The 19,588-nt window shown below is 38.2% G+C and overlaps 1 protein-coding gene across 1 annotated transcript in view; it reads right to left on the reverse strand.

The window, feature by feature from the left end:
- Nup88 (nucleoporin 88) overlaps window positions 1-19,588 on the reverse strand; it is a 39,755-nt gene that overhangs the window by 15,330 nt on the left and 4,837 nt on the right. Inside the window, exons 4-7 of the mRNA XM_004857332.4 lie at window positions 17,538-17,624; window positions 14,620-14,796; window positions 11,045-11,231; window positions 10,441-10,588 (exon numbers count right to left, since the gene is read on the reverse strand). Coding sequence (XP_004857389.1) covers window positions 10,441-10,588; window positions 11,045-11,231; window positions 14,620-14,796; window positions 17,538-17,624 — 599 coding nt within the window. The remainder of the gene's footprint in view (window positions 1-10,440; window positions 10,589-11,044; window positions 11,232-14,619; window positions 14,797-17,537; window positions 17,625-19,588) is intronic.

Genomic DNA, 19,588 nt, shown 5'->3' on the forward strand with positions numbered 1-19,588 from the left:
GCTTCAAAGTTTAACGGACAGATAAAGAGTAAGCATATCTGCCCTTGTTCCCCACCTTGAGGAGAAAGCATTGTATCTTCTCCATTCATACAAGGCATTCTCGCTGGAAGTATGGAGTACATGTCTTTAATTTGTTGAGAAGTTTTTGTTCTACTTCTAGTCTCCTGATAGCTTTTACCATGAACAGCTGTAGAATTTGGTCTAATACTTTTTCTCCAACTAGTGACAGGATCATACGGCTTTTTCCTTTCCTCTGTTAAAAGGATGACTTTTGGGGGTGGATCTTCCAATGCTGAACCAACACTGCCATCCCTATAATAAAACCACTTTCTACATACTGCCAGATCTGACTTCTCATTGTTTTGTTACACAAATTTCTATCTATGTTCATACTTTTTTCTTCTATTATCTTTATCCAATTTTAGGATTAGCACAATGTTGAGTTCTTAAAATGAGGGGAGAAGTGTTCCTTCTTTTTCCTGCTTTAATTGTTTGATATAATTTATCAGTTAAAATGTTTATGAGCCTGCTGTTGTCATATAGGTAGGTTTTCAAGCTAGGAATATACTTTCTTTAATAGGTGCTATTCAAATTTTATATTTCCTCCAGAGTTAGTTTCATTAATTTGTCTTCTAAGTTACTTCTTAGAAATTGTCAAATTTATTTCAAAAAAGACTATTGTAATATGCTTTCTATATCCTTTTAAATTCTGTAAAATCTGTGGTAATGTCTCCTAGATCTTAATATTGTAATTTTAAAAATGTATAACTGATATTGTGTAACAGGAAGAAAAGGTCTAAAAGAGCAGGGGAAGTGGGAGGGGTAGGGGAAGGGAAAAAAGGGAAAGGAAAAAAATATGAGAAGAGGAAAAAAATGGAAACAAGGTCTTTGCAAATAGTTAAGGGTGGAGGGGGTGAAGGGAGGGCAAGGGAAGGGGAAAAAAAATAAGAACCAAGAGACTCATGTAATGGTACAAGATCCCGATGATGAATGTAACTGTATTTTATACCTAAAATGTACCAAAAAAGTTAATGGGGAAAAAAAAAAAAAGACACATTGCTGGGCTGGGGATTTAGCTCAGTGGTTTCGCCACCTGCTGTGCAAGCACAAAGACCCAAGTTCGATCCCCGGTACCAAAAAAAAAATAAAATAAAAAAAAAACATTGCCATTAATCCTCAAAACACACCCCCTCATTTTGAACACCTTTAGCCTACTGTTCTTGCCACTTTCTAGAGCAGTTCTGGACCTCCTTTTCTGTGTCTTTATGAGGTGTAATAAAAAATGGCAGTGAATGCTGCTGTCAAGTAAAATCCAACAGAAAGGTAGGCTTGTAAAAATATGGTGTGTCCTCAACTACCTTACCACCAGATCTAACACCATTCAATGTCTGGCTCTTCTCTAAAACTATCAGGAAAGGTAAATGTTTTCAATCAATTCAACACATTAAAATAACTGCAACAGCACAACTAAAGACACTTATGAGACAGGACTTCCAGAATGGCTTCAGAAAGTGGCAAGGATGATGGGATAAGTTTGTGTGAAGCAAGGGAGATTATTTTAAGGGGGATTAATGGCAATATGTCTTTTACTATAAGAAATCCCCCCCCAAATCTAAACATTAACCATATATATATATATATATATTTTTTTTTTGTACCGGGGATCAAACTGAGGACCTTGCACTTACAAGGATAGCTCCGTGCCACTGAGCCAAATTTCTGCCCATTAACCATATTTTTGATCCCACCTTGTATATCATAAAACTGATGACAATATCCATAAACACCTAAATTTTTCTTTTAAACAGCCTCACTTTCTGTGTGTGTGTGTATGTGTGTGTGTGTTACTGAGGATCAAACCCAGGGGCACACTTTACCACTGAGCTATATTCCCAGCACTTTTTATTTTCTATTCTGAGATAAGGTGTTGCTTAGCTGCCCAGGCTGCCTCAGAGTTGGGGTCCTCCCACCTCAGCTAGAATTACAGGTGTGTACTACCATGCCTGGCTAAGTGAATATTTTTCTTTGGTGCTACTGGGGCTTGAACCTAAGGCTTTGGGCATGCTAGGCAAGTACTCTCTCTTTATGTTGATTTTATAGTTAAGTTAATGTAGTAAATTGGTATTATATTATTTTTACCTGTTTTATATCCTGGTTTCTGCCTAATACTTGAAAATAGCATTCTGTTATAAAAAGCTTTTAAAACATCTCTGGTTAAAGGGAATCATTTCTCTGCTGAAACAATAAAATACTGAAAACTGTCCTTTCACTTGCCCAAATTTAAGACTTAAGGCTCAAATGATCTCACTAGATCTACTATTTAAGATAGCTCTTCAAAATTTATTTGTGATACTAAAGTTGACAGGTAAAACTTACTACTGGGAAGTAACAGAAATGTATTATGAAAAAAAGCCAACATTTAGTTACTGAAGTAGGAATTTCCTAGGTACCCTCATGTTATATGACAGGCATTTTACTTTTGTCTTAAATCTGGGTGTATTTCAGTGATTGTGATATACATTAAGCACAGATATGAACAAGTTAAAATTTAGCTTCACAAATAAAAATGTTACTTTCATTAGAAGACCCCCCCCTCAATTTATACTTAAGATTTTCCAAAGAAATACATATCCTTTACATCACTTTGCCTCACTAGGTCTCAGTGCACTCCCTCATCTGTGATGTTCTTAGACTTAATTTTAGACTGTATCTTTTGAAACACCTTAGATATGCCCAGTGTGGTCTCTTTGGTGATATATTATGTAAAGAATAAATAATGCATCCTTAAATGTTTTGGCTTTACTTCAGTACAGAGTTGGAGCCATTATTAACTAAACTGAGGCAAACTAGCTAAAGAGAGCTGCAAGCCAACTAAGTCAATCTGCTACAAGACTGGAATCCTGGAGCTGGGTGTGGTGGCACACACTTGTAATCTTGGCACTTGGGAGGCTGAAGCAGCAGGATCTCTGCAAATCTGAGGCAAGCCTAGGCTACATAGTGAGTTCAAGGCCAGTGTGAACTACATGAGGAGATTTTGTCTCAAAAAAGTCAAAAAGAAAAAGAAAATTAAGACTGGAATCCTTGTCTCTGCACTGGACAAAAGAAAACTACCAAAAGGTATATTCAATTATTCCACAGAATGAGTAAAGTGTTTTTTGGGGTTTTTTGGTACCGGGGATTGAACTCAGGGCCTTGCACTTGGCGAGGCAGGTGGCAGAACCACTGAGCTAAATCCCTGGCCCTGAGTAAAGTTTTTTTTTTTTTTTTGGTACCGGGGATCTAACTCGAGACCTTGCGCTTGTGAGGCAGGTGCTGGAACCACTGAGCTAAATCCCCAGCCCCAGTAAAGTGTTGCTTGTTCCTCATTTCTTCAGAGAGAAAGACAAGATCCTAAAGGAGAAACTGAAAAATGTTGGAAGGGGCCTATAGATTTCAGCATTTTTGTTTTAGAAGAGATCTTACAGATTACCTATTATTGACCCTTACTGTTTTCAGATGAGAAAACTGAAGACCAGAGCGGGTTATTAAATGCCCAAGGCTATAAAGCCTTCTAATGGTAGAGCTAGAACTAAAGCCTAGTATACTTCAGCAAACTCCTTCCACTCAATCACTGTATCTGAAAAACATGTTCTTTGATTTTTTTTCAGCAAGATCTCCTTAGATGAATGGTGTTAAGACCCTAGATGGATTTGATACCAACCCAGGCAAGTTAAAAACAGAAAAAAAAGGTTAGTTGTAGCTCAGTGATAAAGTGTTTGCCTAGCATGTGGAAGGCCATGGATTTGGTCCCCAGCACCATGGGGGGGGGGGGGGCGGCGGCGGCAGAAGTGGATTAAGGTAACATTCAAATTGCATTTTAGTACAAAAGGTAATGAAGATACTTTAAAAATTGCTTAACATCAGCAGAGTCATGTCACTTAACAACAAGGAAACATCTAAGAAATGCATTCCTAGGCCACTGTTGTGGAAACAAGAGTATCCATAAGCAAATGAAGATGGCCATGGTGTAACTAGGCAATATAACTTTACAGGATCACCACTGTACATTCGGTCTGATGTTGTCTAATATGCTGTTATGTGGCACATGGCTATGGTACCATTTGACTTTTAAAGCTAATTTAAAGCTAGCATACATTTAAATACTTGAATCATGAAACCTACTTTCGATAGGACCATGTACAACTGGATGGGTCCAGACTAGAGATCTCTTATTTTTTTTTTTTGGTACCGGGGATCAAACTCCGGACCTTGTGCTGGCGAGCCAGGTGGCAGAACCACTGAGCTAACTCCCCGGCCCAAGATCTCTATTTTAAATCTTCAGAAATTTGCTCAATCTGCTTCAGATAGCTAAGTGTACTGTGTAGTGACTAAAAGGCCAAAAGAACCCACTCAACTGAGAGCTAATTTAATGTGAGAACCTTCAATGACTGGCTTTGAAGATGGAGAAGGAGACTAACAGTCTTTGAATGCAGGTGGCCTCTAGAAGCTTGAAAAGTACTGAGGTTAAACCCAGGGTCTCTACATAAGTTCTCTACCACTGAAAAGACACAGAGGACACCAGACCACCAGACCACGGTACTGAGTCCTGCTGCTCCCGGCCCAGAGGTAGGGGCTTCCGGGCCACCATCCCTACCACCACTCCCGGCCCAGAGGTATGGGCTTCTGAGCCGCCATCCCACTGCTCCTGGTCCAGAGGAAGGGGCTTCCTGGCCACCATCCCTCCCGTGGCTCCCAGCCCACAGGAAAGGGCTTTTGGACGACCATCCCTACCGCTGCTCCCGGACCCTGTCCCACCTCTCCCAGCTCAGAGGAGGTAATCTGTGCAAGCCCCAAGAGCCCTCGCCCAGTTGAAATGAGAAAACACATAAATAAGTCTCAAAACCAGACTTCCAGATCACCTACAGCAACCCCAAAGGGAAATGAGATGGAACACTCTGATACTCAACCACCTGGACCCACTGAACTGGCAACAAAAGGGGATCTGGAAAAAATGAAATCAGAAATAATTTCTCAGATAACAGGAGAAATTGTGCCCCTAGTGCAAGACATGATTAATAAATCTAGAGAGAAGCTCAGGAACATGATGAAATCCCAACACAAGAAACAAATGGAATCCATAAAACAGATGCAAATAGATTTCCAGGACATGAAAAACTTCATTGAAAGTCTACACAGCAGAATGAGCCAATGTGAGGACAGAATTTCAGATATAGAAGATAAGATTGCAATGAGTGACCAGGAAAAGAAAAGTTGCTTCAAAATTATAAGGGAACACGAGAAATCAATCCAGCAGCTGCTAGATGATGCAAAGAAGAATAACATAAGACTGGGCTCAATGAAGAAACAGGAGAGAATGGAGATGACATAAAAAAATCTCTTCAAAGAAATAATGGCAGAAAACTTCCCAAGCAGGGGAAAAGAGCTTGACATACAGATAAGTGAGGCATATAGGACTCCAAATAGCCTTGATCAAAAAGAATCTACACATAGGCATATAATTGTTAAGATTCCAGAAACACAACAGAAGAACAAAGTTCTACAAGCAGTCAGAGAAAAGAAACAAATCACATACAAAGGAAAGCCCATCAGAATCACAGCAGACTTCTCAACACAAACCATCAAGGCAAGAAGAGCTTGGAGTGACATATTCCAAGACCTAAAAGAAAACAGCCTCCAAACTAGACTGATGTACCCTGCAAAACTATCTTTCAAAATTCATGGAGAAATAAGATATTTTCATGACAAAGTGCACCTTAGGAACTTCGTGAATACCAAACCAGCACTCCAAAGAATTTTACACAATATCCTAGGAACAGACATTGAGGATCACAACCCCAGGAAGCAAAGCAGAATGAACCCATCTGGCATGACAAGAAATTAAATGTAAAGGGGGAGAACCCAACAAAAAGAAAAAGTCATGGCAATGACAAGTCAATACATTTCAGTTATAACCATCAATGTTAATGGTCTCAAGTCACCAATCAAAAGAAACAGACTGGCAGAATGTGTCAAGAAGCAAAATCCAACAATATGCTGCATACAAGAAACACACTTAATTCAAAAGGAAACTCACAGACTGAAAGTTAAAGGGTGGAAAACAATACTGCATGCAACAAGAACCCGAAAAAAAGCAGGAGTAGGTATCCTCTTTGCAGATGAAATAGATTTCAAACCAACACTGATTAAGAGAGATGAAGACGGACACTACATCCTTGTATAGGGCACAATCCAAGAGGAAGAGATGACAATCATAAATATCTATGCACCAAACACTAGTGCACCCAACAATATAAAACAAATACTAATGGACATGAAAAGCCATATATGCACTAATACAATTGTAGTGGGAAACCTCAACACCCCACTGTCACCAATAGATAGATCAACTAGACTAAAAATAAGTAATGAAATACTAGAACTCAATCGAACTCTTGAACAAATGAACTTAACAGATGTTTACAGAGTCTTCCACCCCACAAAATCAGAATACACATTCTTCTCAGCTGCACATGGGTCATTCTCAAAAACAGACCACATACTCACACACAGAACATGTTTAAGTAAGTGCAAAGGGACTGAAGTTATCCCCTGTATATTATCAGACTATAGTTCGATGAAATTGGAGATCCATAGCAAAAGAAACTAAAAAAATTTCATAAACATGTGGAAATTGAACAACACACTTCTGAATAACCAATGGGTCACAGAGGAAATTAAAGAAAAAATCAGACAGTTCCTTCAATTAAATGACGACAGTACAACGTATCGGAATCTATGGGACACAATGAAAGCAGTCTTACGAGGGAAATTCATAGCAGTGAATACACATATTAGGAAAACAGAATGAGCCGAATTAAACAACCTGCTGCTGAACCTCAAGCTTCTAGAAAAAGAACAGGACAACCCCAGAGCTCACACAAGGGAGGAAATTATAAAGATCAGAGGAGAAATCAATGCAATGGAGACTAAGAGAATGATACAAAAAATCAATGAAGCCCAGAGTTGGTTCTTTGAAAGAATCAACAAAATTGACAAACCTTTAGCCAACCTTGTCAGAAAAAGGAAAGAAAAGGCCCAAATCCATGCAAGTAGAAATGAAAAGGGTGAAATTACAACAGACCCAGCAGAAATCCAGAGAATCATCAATACCTACTTCCAGAACATATACGCCAATAAGATGGAAAACACAGAAGAAATGGACAGATTCCTAGATACATATGAATTACCAAAGTTGAACGAAGAAGACCTAAAAATTCTGAACAACCCAATATCAACCAATGAAATTGAAAATGTAATTAAAAACTTATCAACTAAGAAAAGCCCGGGCCCTGATGGCTTCACTCCTGAATTCTACAAGACATTTAGAGAGGAACTGCTGCCACTACTGTTTAGACTCTTCAATGAAATTGAAAGGGAAGCAATACTCCCAAATTCATTCCTGGAAGCAAGCATCACCTTGATCCCCAAAGCAGAGAAAGACCCAACTGAAAAAGAGAACTATAGTCCAATCTCACTAATGAACATAGATGGAAAAATCCTTAATAAGATAATGGCAAACAGAATGCAGAAGATCATCAAGAAGATCATATACCCTGATCAAGTGGGATTCATCCCAGGGATGCAGGGATGGTTCAATATACACAAATCAATCAATGTAATACACTATATCAATAGAGCCAAGGACAAAAACCATATGATTATCTCCATAGATGCAGAAAAAGCATTTGACAAAATCTAACATGCATTTATGATAAAAACCCTACAAAAAATTGGAATAGATGGTCTCTACCTCAAACTGATAGAAGCCATCTATGAAAAACCAACAGCCAATATCATACTAAATGGTCAAAAACTGAAATCCTTCACTAAAATCAGGAACAAGACAAGGATGTCCACTATCACCACTCTTGTTCAATATAGTTCTGGAAACATTAGCCACGGCAATTAGACAAGAGAAAGAAATAAAAGGAATAAAGATAGGAAATGAAGAAGTCAAATTGTCACTATTTGCAGATGACATGATACTCTATATAGAAGACCCCAAGAACTCCACCAAAAGTCTTCTAGACGTAATAACCAAATTCAGTCAAGTAGCTGGTTACAAGGTCAACACACAAAAATCAATAGCTTTCCTCTACACCAATGACAGACTTGCTGAGAGAGAAATAGGGCAAATAATTCCTTTCACAATAGCATCCAAAAAACTGAAATACCTAGGAATCAACCTAACAAAAGAAATCAAAGACCTCTTCTCTGAAAACTATGGCACTCTGAAAAGAGAGATTGAAGGTGATATCAGAAAATGGACAGACGTCCCCTGCTCCTGGGTAGGAAGGATTAATATAGTGAAAATGGCCATACTTCCAAAACTGCTATATAGATTTAATGCAATTCCAATTGAGATCCCAGCAGCACACTTCATAGACCTTGAGACAGCAATCCAAAAAATCATTTGGAACAAGAAGAGACCCAGAATAGCAAAAGTAATTCTAGGTAACACAGACAGGGCAGGGGGTATCACAATACCCAACCTGCAATTCTACTACAAAGCTACTGTGATAAAAACAGCATGGTACTGGCAAAGAAACAGACCTGAGGACCAGTGGAACAGATTAGAAGATGCAGAAACAACGCCAGACACACTCAGCCATCTCATCTTCGATAAAGGAGCCAAACACCCTCACTGGAGGAAAGATAGCCTCTTTAATAAATGGTGCTGGAAAAACTGGGCTTCAACTTGCCAAAGATTACAACTAGACCTGTATCTCTCACCATGCACTAAACTAAAATCAAAATGGATTAAAGATCTAAATATTAAAATACAAACTCTGAACCAGTTGGAACAGAGGTTAGGCACAACCCTTGAAGACATCGGTGTAGGAAAAGATTTTATGAACAAAACCTCAGTTGCCCGTGAACTAGCACAAACAATCAACAAGTGGGATCTCTTCTTATTAAAAGGCTTCTGCACAGCAAGAGAAACCACCAGCAGTGTGAAGAGACAACCCACAATGTGGGAAAAAATCTTCACCTGCTCTTCCTCAGACAAAAGTCTACTCTCTCGAATCTATAAAGAACTTAAAAAGATCAGACCTCCCAAATTTAAAGACCCAATCCAAAAATGGGCATGTGAAATGAACAGACATTTCTCAGACAAAGAAGTAGAAACAGCAAATAAATACATGAAAAAATGTTCAACATCACTGGTCATTTGAGAGATGCAAATGAACACAATGCTGAGATTCCACTTCACTCCAGAAAGAATGGCTGCTATCATGAAATCAACCAATAACAAATGCTGGCGGGGCTGTGGGGAAAGAGGAACCCTGCTCCACTGCTGGTGGGAGTGTAGTCTGGTGCAACCACTGTGGAAATCAGTATGGAGATACCTCAAAGAACTAGGACTGGAAGTCCCATTTGACCCCACTATTCCACTGCTGGGGATCTTCCCCAAAGAATTAAAAGAATCATACCACAGTGATATATGTGCGCCCATGTTCATAGCAGCACAGTTTGTAATAGCTATAACTTGGAAACAGCCCAAATGCCCATCAACTGGAGACTGGATAAAGAAAATGTGGTTTTTTAATAAAATGGAGTACTACTCAGCCATAAAAAATGAGAAATTAGAGACATTTATAGCTAAGTGGATGCACATTGAGGCGATACTCTTAAGTGAAATAAATAGGACACACATGTATAAATACCAAATAGTTTCTCTGGTGTGAGAAACTGAAAGTGTAAATAAGGACTAAATGTATAATAGGTAATGTGAAATAGGAAGAAAAGGGGCAAAGGGGAAGGAAGTGGGAGGGCTAGGGGAAAGGATGGAAGGGAATGGGATTAATATGAGAAAATGGAAAAATAGGAACAAAATCTTTGTAAATAGGGAGGAATGGAGGGGTTGAAGGGAGGGCTGGGCAAGGGTGAAAAATAAGAACCAAGAGAGATTATGTAAAGGTGCAAATTTCCAATGATGAATGTCATTATATTGTATACCTAAAATGTACCATTGATTAGAATGAATAATCGATAATGCAAAATAGGAAGAAAAGGTCCAAAGGGATAGGGGTAGTGGGAGGGGCAGGGGAAAGGAAAGAAGGGAAAGGAAAAATGCTGAGAAATGGAAAAAATGGAAATAAAGTCTTTGTAAATAGGGAAGGGTGGAGGACGTGAAGGGAGGGCTAGGAATGGGGAAAAAATAAGAACCAAGATGCATTATGTAAAGGTACAATTCCCAATGAGAAATGTAATTGTGCTGTATACCTACAATGTACCAATAAAAGAATAACAAAAAAAAAAAAAAAAAAAAAAGAACCCACTCAACTTTTTTTTTTAAAGGCTGGAACCACAGAACAAATAAATTACATGGGAAGAATGGGTGATAGTTTTAGTATAAATATAATGGGACAAAAGAACTACATTTAGTGAGTACCTTACCTCTATGAAGTTTGATTGGACAAGAAAAGTCACAATCAAAGGGATCATCCTCTCCAGAGGCCAGTTTCAGGGCAAGCTCCAACTCAACACATTCAAACACATACAGAGAAGGAATGAGTTCAGGCCTGGAATCCCAGGACTTTTCTGGCTGTAAAAAAAAAAAAAGTGTAATTTTGATCTTGTACGATCATTTGAAGAATTATATAATTAAAAACAGAAGCAAGAAGCTAGATCAAATAGTGCTTTTAGATTCTTCTTAATTCCATCCCCTATCCTTACAGTTCACTGTTATTTATTAAAAGAGAAAAAAAAATGTTTCTCTTCCTTTACGAAAAAGAAAGTCTGGAGAAAAATCAAAGGACCTGTATATCTGTTACCAAGGACAATAATATAGAGGTCAGCAGCATGCAGGTTGGTAGACCAAGTAAGTTCGGCAACCTCCTCTAACTTCTTTCCATTTAGATTTTTAAGTGTTTAATACAGTATTTAAAATACCAGAAATGCCAGATGTAAGGTAAAATTCATCAAATAAACATTTATACTGGGCCACAAACTATACTTGGTGTTAAAGATATGAAATATACCAACACTAGCCTGTACTTACTGTGTGGTCATCTTCTTCTTCCCCCTCTAGCACAACACAGTGATACAGCATTCCTGATTCGGTGGCGATCACTAAGATGTTGGGGACACAGGGTAAGCAGAGTATAGCACAAGCATCATAACCATAGTTATCTTCCGCCGCAGGATGCATGGGCAACGGACCCAACAGCTTTCCAATATTCCCAGGGCTAAAAAGAATGAAAACAAACTTGCGAAATGTTGATTGAAAATACCATGCCTAGCTTTAAAACCATTCTTTGACTTTGGCTTTCTCTAGTAATCACAGCCTCATTACAAATATAGCATATTCTCGGTGTCTCCATTTTCACTTTCCCACCCACTTTGCAACACTGGTAGATTTCAGTCACAGATAATTTTGCCCATGAGGGCACACTGGCAACATCTGAAGACATTCTGGGCTATCACAACTGGGGCAAAGGGGGTTACTGGCACTTACTGGGTAGGTGCCAGAGATGCTGCTAAATATTACCCCACAGCCAAGAATTATTCAGACCAAAATAGACAGAAGTTGCAAGCCTTGCCCTGAATCTCCTATGGTTTGTGTTTTCACCATTCCATTGAACCTGCTCTGGCAAAGGACAACCATATGATTTTAGTTAACAAATCCAAGTGACCTATTACATTATCACTGGTTAACAATTACTGCTACTTAACACTCTTAACATACCTAACAATTTTTTCTTGTAGTGTTTTTCTTCGTGCTTCTCTGAACAAACAAATCTAATGTCCTTCTCTAATTTCTCTCAAGTATTGGTGTCTGCAGGAGTCTGTTGTAAGTCATCTTTTTATTCAAAATACCTGGTGACATATTAAAGTATACCTGGTTTAAGCCAGGCATGGTGGCATATGCCTGTAATCCCAGCACTCGGGAGGCTGAGGCAGGAGGACTGCCAGGAGTTCGAGGCCAGCCTAGACTACATGTGAGTTCAAGACCAGGCAGGACTATACAGGGACAGGGAGACCCTGTCTGAAAAAAAAAATGTCTGGTTTTAACTGCCATAAATACTCTGATGATGCCCAAATCTTTTTTTCTGAAATGTAACTTCTCTTAAGGTCTTTGGACTTACATGTTTAATTTAATTAGATGAATATATATTTCTTGAGTGTTACATGATACTCCCAATGAATGAATTGATGGTTTAGATGGGAAAGCAGACATTTAACCAGAATTACTATACCATGTGATAGGTGTAACAATAGAAAGCTGTGTAGGGTACAATGGAGCAAAAAGATACAAAGTAAATGAGGTAAGAAAGGCATCAAAAAAAAAAAGCAACCCCAAATCCCCAAAGACATAGAGAATGAATGCTTTCTGGAAAAGCAGTTGGAAGGTTGAATGTTCCAAATTGAGCCAGAGAGATGGTGGCACACACGTATAATCCCAGCACTCGAGGAGACTGAGGCAGGAGGATCACTGCAAGTTTGAGGCTAGCCTAGACTACATAGTTCAAGGCCAGTCTTGACTACATAGTGAGATCCTGTCTCAAAAACAAACAAAGGAATGTTCCAATCTAGGAAAACAGCTTATGCAAAGTCGTAGAAGCATGAAGACAAGGAACTAACAGGAAGGAAACTCACTATGATGGGAGTAAAAGTACAAGGTCTAAAGCTGGACAGATATGTAGGACTGGCTTATGACAAAGTTCTGTGTGCCATTATTTTTTCTTCTTTTTGGATCATTCTACCTCCCCCTTTTATTTCTTAATTTTATTAGTACATGTTTGCAGTACATAAGATTACGGTCATTGTGGGGAGTTGGTACATGTATATAACATCTCAATTCTTTTTATCTCCTTCCCCTTCTCTCCCCACTTCCTCCATCTCTTGGTCTCCTTCCTTTTTTGCAAAAGTTCTATCTTCCTGTTTCCTATTATCTATCTTTTATTTTCCTTTTTTCATTTATTTGTATTTTGGGTTTCTCATATCAAAGAAATCATGTAATATTTAAGCTAGTGTGTCTGATTTATTTCACTTAACATTATGGTCTCAAGGAGCAATCATTTTCCTACAAATGACTCGAATTTATCCCTCTTTATGGCATAGTAGTACTCCACTGTGTATAAATATCACATTTTATCTATTCATTGTTGTGCATGCCATAATAAAGTATTCAATCTCTGCTGTGTGACAGTGTATTACTAGGGGTTTAAATCAAGAATGACACACATTCACTTTATAAAAATCCATATAAGCTGAATGTGGTAGCACATGCCTGCAATCCCAGCACCTAAAAGATTAAGGTAGGAGGAATGTGAGTTTGGGTACAGTCTGGTCTGCATAGTGAGATTCTATTTCAAAAAAATATACAGAAACACCCACCTAGTAGTAGTGAGGAGGATAACATGGAAGGATCTGAAATTGGATTCAGGGTAACTAAGAGAAGAATGATACGAACAAAAGATGAGAGTCTGGAGCAGGGACAAAGGAATGATAATAAAGATGTAAATATTTGAGAAATTTTCATCACAAAACCAATAAAAATTTGGGACTGATTGGCTACAAGGGAATGTAGATACTTTCAGGTTTGGGGGTAATGTCATAAGCAGACCACAATGTGGAAGGGAGGGTCAGGCATTAAGGGGAGGAAGGGGAAGAGAAGGTAATAATGTTACCAGAAAATCCCAAAAGAGAACATGTATGAAAGGTAGAGAACATTTCTTTCTTTTCTTTGTTTTGTTTTTCTGTTTTCAGCAGGGAACTTGTACTCGGTAATTGTCACATAATATCCCCCCCCCCCCATTAAGTCTTTCTTTTCTTTGTAGTAGCGATGAGTGAACCTAAGGACTCTTGTACTTTGGGCAAGTACTCTATCACTGCATAGAGCTATATCCTCAGTGCTTTTTAAAAACTTGATTTTTTTTTGCTTTTTAAAAATTTGAGATGGGGGGGTCTCGCTAAATTGCCCAAGCTAGGCTTGGATTTGCAACCCTCATTTAATGATCTTTTCATGAATCTTCTGCTCTAGCCCAAGATGTCTAATCACACTCATCCTTGAAAGACTCTGCATTTGCTTACTTTCACACTCTCCTTTATGTTACCCTTGGAAATAGTCTTACCCTTCACTGATGGTTCACTTAATCCTACATGAAACTGTTATGTCCCACACGGTATCAATCCTTCTCTACAAAAATTTCCTCTGCTTCTTCAGTCAGAAGGATTTCTCCTTTCTGTGCGGTTCTATTTCCCAATCATGTGGTATGGGTGATTATCTTTTGTGTCTGTATGTCTTTTCCTTCCTCAGTTGGGACATATGACACCAGATTATATTTAATCATTCCCAAAATGCCTTGCTCATGTAAGTAATGAACACTTTTTCAGTTAGGCTTTGTGAACACAAATTCAGTCCTATCTTAAATCACAGAACTTACCCAAATAATTTGAGAAAATAAAAAGCCAAATGATCTGTACTATTTGTTTCTCCAAAATGTGCAAAACAAATATCTAAGGTTGCTTATAGCCATAAACTCAGAAATGTCGATCCCATATCCAACCATGAAAATCTACACTGGAACACAGCTGAGTTTCCATTAAAGATGGGTTAACATCTCAACTTACCTTTGTAACAGACTAACATATGTAAGGAAAGTTTCCCCATTCTCATATAAGATGTACAGTGGGTATGCCACTACTTCATCTTTGCCTTTCTGTCCAAATATATTCTTTGGAATTGCTGCCAACGGCCCAAAGTCAAATGCAACTGCTGTCTCTCCCAGAGATGCAGTATATGCCCTTCTGCAAAGAGATTTGAAAATCAACTTGTTGAAAACAAAAAACTTCTAGTAACTGGAGTTGGGTAGGTATGGAAGTTGCATTCAAGAGTGAAAAGATAAAAATTATAATCATGAAGAACATTAACACTGAAAAATTCTCATAAAATTAAGTGAAAAAAGTAGGTGATAAAACTATTATACATAAAAACATCAACAGTTTTCTCTAAGCAGCAGGACTCGTTCATTCCACGAATATTTACTAACCACCTACTGTGTGCCATGTACTAGGTTCTGGAAATATATTAACAAATTAAACAAAGGTTCTGCTTGTAGTGAGAGAGACGCAATAAACAGAGAAGAAACAAACTAAATTCAGAAAATGATGTTATGAAGAAAAATAGAATAGAGCAAAAGGGTACTGACAGGTGCTATTTTAGGTGAGGTGGTATGGCAAGGACTCTGATAGATGATATTTGAGCAAAGATCTGAAGAAAGTAAGGCACCAAGTCTGAAGATAGCAGGGGAAGGAGCAGCTGAAAAGGAGGAAAGGATACATGCCAATATGTACAGTGGTTTGGGCATTTTGTCTAAATATATTCTTTGGGACTGCTACCAAAGTCAAACGCAACTGCTGTCCCTCCCAGAGATGCCAAGGCTCTAAGGTGGAAGGTAAGGAATGGGAAGGAGGTCAAAGTGGCTGGAACCCAGACAGCCAGGGCACAGTGGGAAGAATGAACCTGGAGAGGGAGTCAGGTGGCAGACCTGAAGGCCCTTGCAGACCATGGTAAAGGATCTGAGAAATCAACAGGTATAGAGAACAGGGAAGTAGAATGATCTGATTAAACAAAAATAATCACTTTGGCTGCTGTACTGAAGACAAGCTATATGTTACAGATGATTTCCATTTTTTTCCAAATATTTTCTCCAATATTATATAATAGGTACATCCATACATTACCTGTATAATCAGGAAGGACAAACTATAAAACCATGCTCTTTTACATTTTAAAATTTAGTGTAATTGGTTATTCAAAAAGACTAACTCAATAGAAGGTTAATGAATACAGTTAAAATAAAATCAACTTCATATAGTTTACATCTTCAACATCATTGTAAGGCATTGTTAAGTTTCACATCTTAGTTTCTCTATCCTGTAGAAAGATATATAGTATAAGGTAAATGAAAAATCTGAAATACTAGAATCAGTAATCAACAAATACCTGAATTAGGCTAAAATGTCAAGATAATAAGCGAGAACAAACACAGAAGTTAATTTAATGAGACTTAAATGACTCCCAAGCTATTAAAACCTAACTGAAGCTTAATACTATAACATATTTAATAACAGTAGGTATCAACGTGTACTTACTTTGTGCCAAGCCCCACGCTAAGCTTTCTTTATGCATTATGTCATTTATTCTGTACAATAACCCTAACAAATGAACACTATTATCTTATCTATTATATTCATGGAATAAGTCATGGAAATGAGTCTTACTGTTATTGGAAAACTTGCCTAGATGCCAGAGTGGGCAAGCAGGAGAGCCAAGATTAGAACCTAAGTGAGCTGACATCAGAGCTAAAGCTCTGAACAACTGCATTTCATGTATTACTTCTTATATAGATAATGTATCTCTTATGAAGAAGTTAGTCAGCTTTGGAAACATGTTGCAGGAGAGAAAATGCCCTGACCTAGGAACAGGACTAAGCCCAGAGGCAGGTATTTCCCTTTCCTTCCCTACAGGAGATGAATGCATTGGAACTTAAATTTGTGCTATAAGACATTCACATCATTTAACGGAAACTTTCAGTTCTGAGACCATCAAAGAGAATTGAAATGGTCCCAGATCAGTAGTAATCCCTGGTTCCAAGCAGAAGACACAAACCATTACTGGAATATACCCCCAATTCAGCTTTTCTGTATTTCCAAACATTAGGATCAAATAAATGAAAGTTCACAGAGATCAACAATGATAAAGAAAGCACTGACATTTCAGGTTAGGAAAAGACAAATACAGATTTAAGTATCTCTACTACAGAGACTCTAGATATTGAAACTGTCAAATATAAATATGTATAAAATATTCAAGGAATAAAAGCCCAAATAACAAAAACTATTCAAAACTATTAGATGTGATAACCACAAGAGGACAAGAACTAAGTGGAGCTTCCAGAAATATTCCTACTAAAGTTTCACGTCATTTGCACACACTAGTGGGATGATGTGTGCACTGGAAAGACTGATGAGGAACCCAGAGGAATGGGGTTTTGTAAGTTCAAAGGATGATTCTTTCAGTGGTCAAGTAGTCAGGAACTTGTCCCTGTGGTGGGTAAGAAAACATAAAAGAAGGTAGGGTCACCAGAGAATCATATGTTCCACTCTAGGTTCTGGGATACTAGAAAGAAGCTGGTCTGAGAGTCCAGCAATCTGCCTTACCCATACTGAGTGAATAACCAGTAGGCCTCCAGCCTACCACTCTTACCTTTCAGCTTTCCTACAATTTTGCAATTTTCTAATGTATTCTCTTATCCAAGTTACAACAGGGAATCAGTTTCTGACACTCTTGAAAAGAGATCAAACTATTACAGTGACACTCTGATTTGTACCTTCTTGTTACTTATTTACTTTGCCTAGTTTTGCTTACTTCTCATATTACCTAGAACATGCTAAAGCCATCTCTAGAAAACCTTGCAGTCTGTTAAAATTTTACTTACAATCTCAATAAACTAAACAAACATTATGTGACACAAATAAAAACTTACCCTTTATTGAGTATTAGACTTTCCTCTTCTGCTTCTGAAAGTAAAATCACCTTAGTGGGTGTCTGCGGTTCATGTAGAGAATAAATTCTAGTAATCAAAAAGAAGAAAACTAGCACTTAAAATTTTTTCATTTCCCAAAACTGCATTTTTCTCTTCATCTAATCAGTTCTTACTAGAGAATTTTCCTACCAGTTATCAAACTATTTCTTTGCCAAAGATCTTGCTGTTACTGACAAAGTGGCCTACTTCTTTGTTCTCAATGTAAAATGGAAATCTCCTTGGGACCCATAGAAATGTTTTCTAGTCAAAATTCTTTAGCAGCTTATTCCATACCATTGCACCTCCACCTTTCCCATTCTGAGCCCTCAACTATACTTTATCTAATTACCTTGCTATCACCCCTAAGCAAGCCACCTTCCCTTCCTCTATACCCATGTGTGCTGGTCTACTAGACACTAAGTCCAACCAAAGGACTTCTTTATATAACAAATGCCAGGCAGTGTGAGTTACATTTAGCCTGCAATCTATACATGTTTTATCATATAAAGACTCCCTGGGGCCGGGGATTTAGCTCAGTGGTTTCGCCTGCTACACAAGCACAAGGACCCGAGTTCGATCCCTGGTACCAAAAAAAAAAAAAAAAAAAAAGACTCCCTGCAATCTATACATGTTTTTGTCACATGAAGACTCAATATCATGTTATCAAATTTTCTCATGTGGAAGTATAAATTTTTTTTAAACAAAATCATTTTAATTTAAAGTAACTTATATATGGCCATGTTAAAAAGGGAAACAACTTTCAAAAGGCTAGTAATGTCATTATTAGAAATCTAACGTGCTTTACAAAGTATTCATTAGGGCTGGGGTTATAGCTCAGTGGTAGAGTGCTTGCCTAGCATGTGAAAGGCCCTGGGTTCATTTCCCAGCACTACAAGAAAAGAAAAGAAGAGATCTATAGGTCACCATGGGAATTCTTGGGTAAATCTGACATGTCCTAGTTGAGCATCTTAAGGCATGTATATATTATCTGGAAATATCTAAAGGAGGCATGTTAGAGCACTGTAAGAAAGGACTATGGTATAGGATGTCTAGTTCTCTGCAGTTATTGGAGGACAGCAAAGAGGATCTCAGCAGTTGCCATGATTCCATGTGAAAGACCCCAATAGTTAGGTGAGAAGGCACAAGAGATACCAAGTTTGGAAATACTCTTATCTTGAGAGAGGGTTCCAGGAATGGACAGCTGACAGGAACCAATGTGTGACAGAATTCTTCTGTGATGGAGTGAGCTGAAAGTTACATAGTGCCCCTTAAACACACATGTACACCATCTGTGCAGAAACTACCACACAGAGGTCACGAGCAGCAGATGGAACTAGATTAATAAGGCATACTTCCCTATCCCTAACAGCAACCACTTAGGTAAGATTTCTGCCTCACCTACCCACCCTCCTTACCCCTGTTTTGAAGGACTTAAAATCAGAGGAAGGAAGAGGCAGTCCTAGTCCTTACCCTCCACCCTGTACTCCAAAATTCTGGGACAGAAAAAGAGTGAAAAGAGAAACACATTTTCTCCACTCATTTCTGACCTATGAAAGGGCCAAGATACAGTTTAGAAAATGACTTGAGGTCAATTTTAAATTAGACAAACTAAGTTCCAAAAAATAACAGTAACAGGAAAGGTATAGAATCTGTGTAAAATGCCATTAAGGGATCAATCATCAGCAGGGAAGGAAGATTAGACAGAATAGGTAAAAGCAGTGATTAGGAAAAATAAAACTGTACCTCCATTGAGTCCTCCCAATAAACTTTTTTTTTATTTATTTAAAAAAAATTTTTTTTGTTTTTTGAGGCAAGGTCTCCCTTTGTAGCTCAGGCTGGCCCTGAACTCACTATGTAGCCCAGGCTGGCCTTGAACTGGAGGTGATCCTCCTGCCTCAGCCTCCCGAATGCTGGGATTACAGGCATGCACCACCAGGCCCAGCTCCCAGTAAACTTTTCAAAAACGGGAAATCCAGAAAATTAACTGCTAATAGAATTTTAAGTAAGATGAG

This window comes from Heterocephalus glaber, unplaced genomic scaffold, assembly GCF_053883595.1.
Source record: "Heterocephalus glaber isolate CG9 unplaced genomic scaffold, H.glaber_assembly_v1.0 deba00001564, whole genome shotgun sequence".
In the NCBI taxonomy this organism is placed as follows: Eukaryota; Metazoa; Chordata; class Mammalia; order Rodentia; family Bathyergidae; genus Heterocephalus; species Heterocephalus glaber.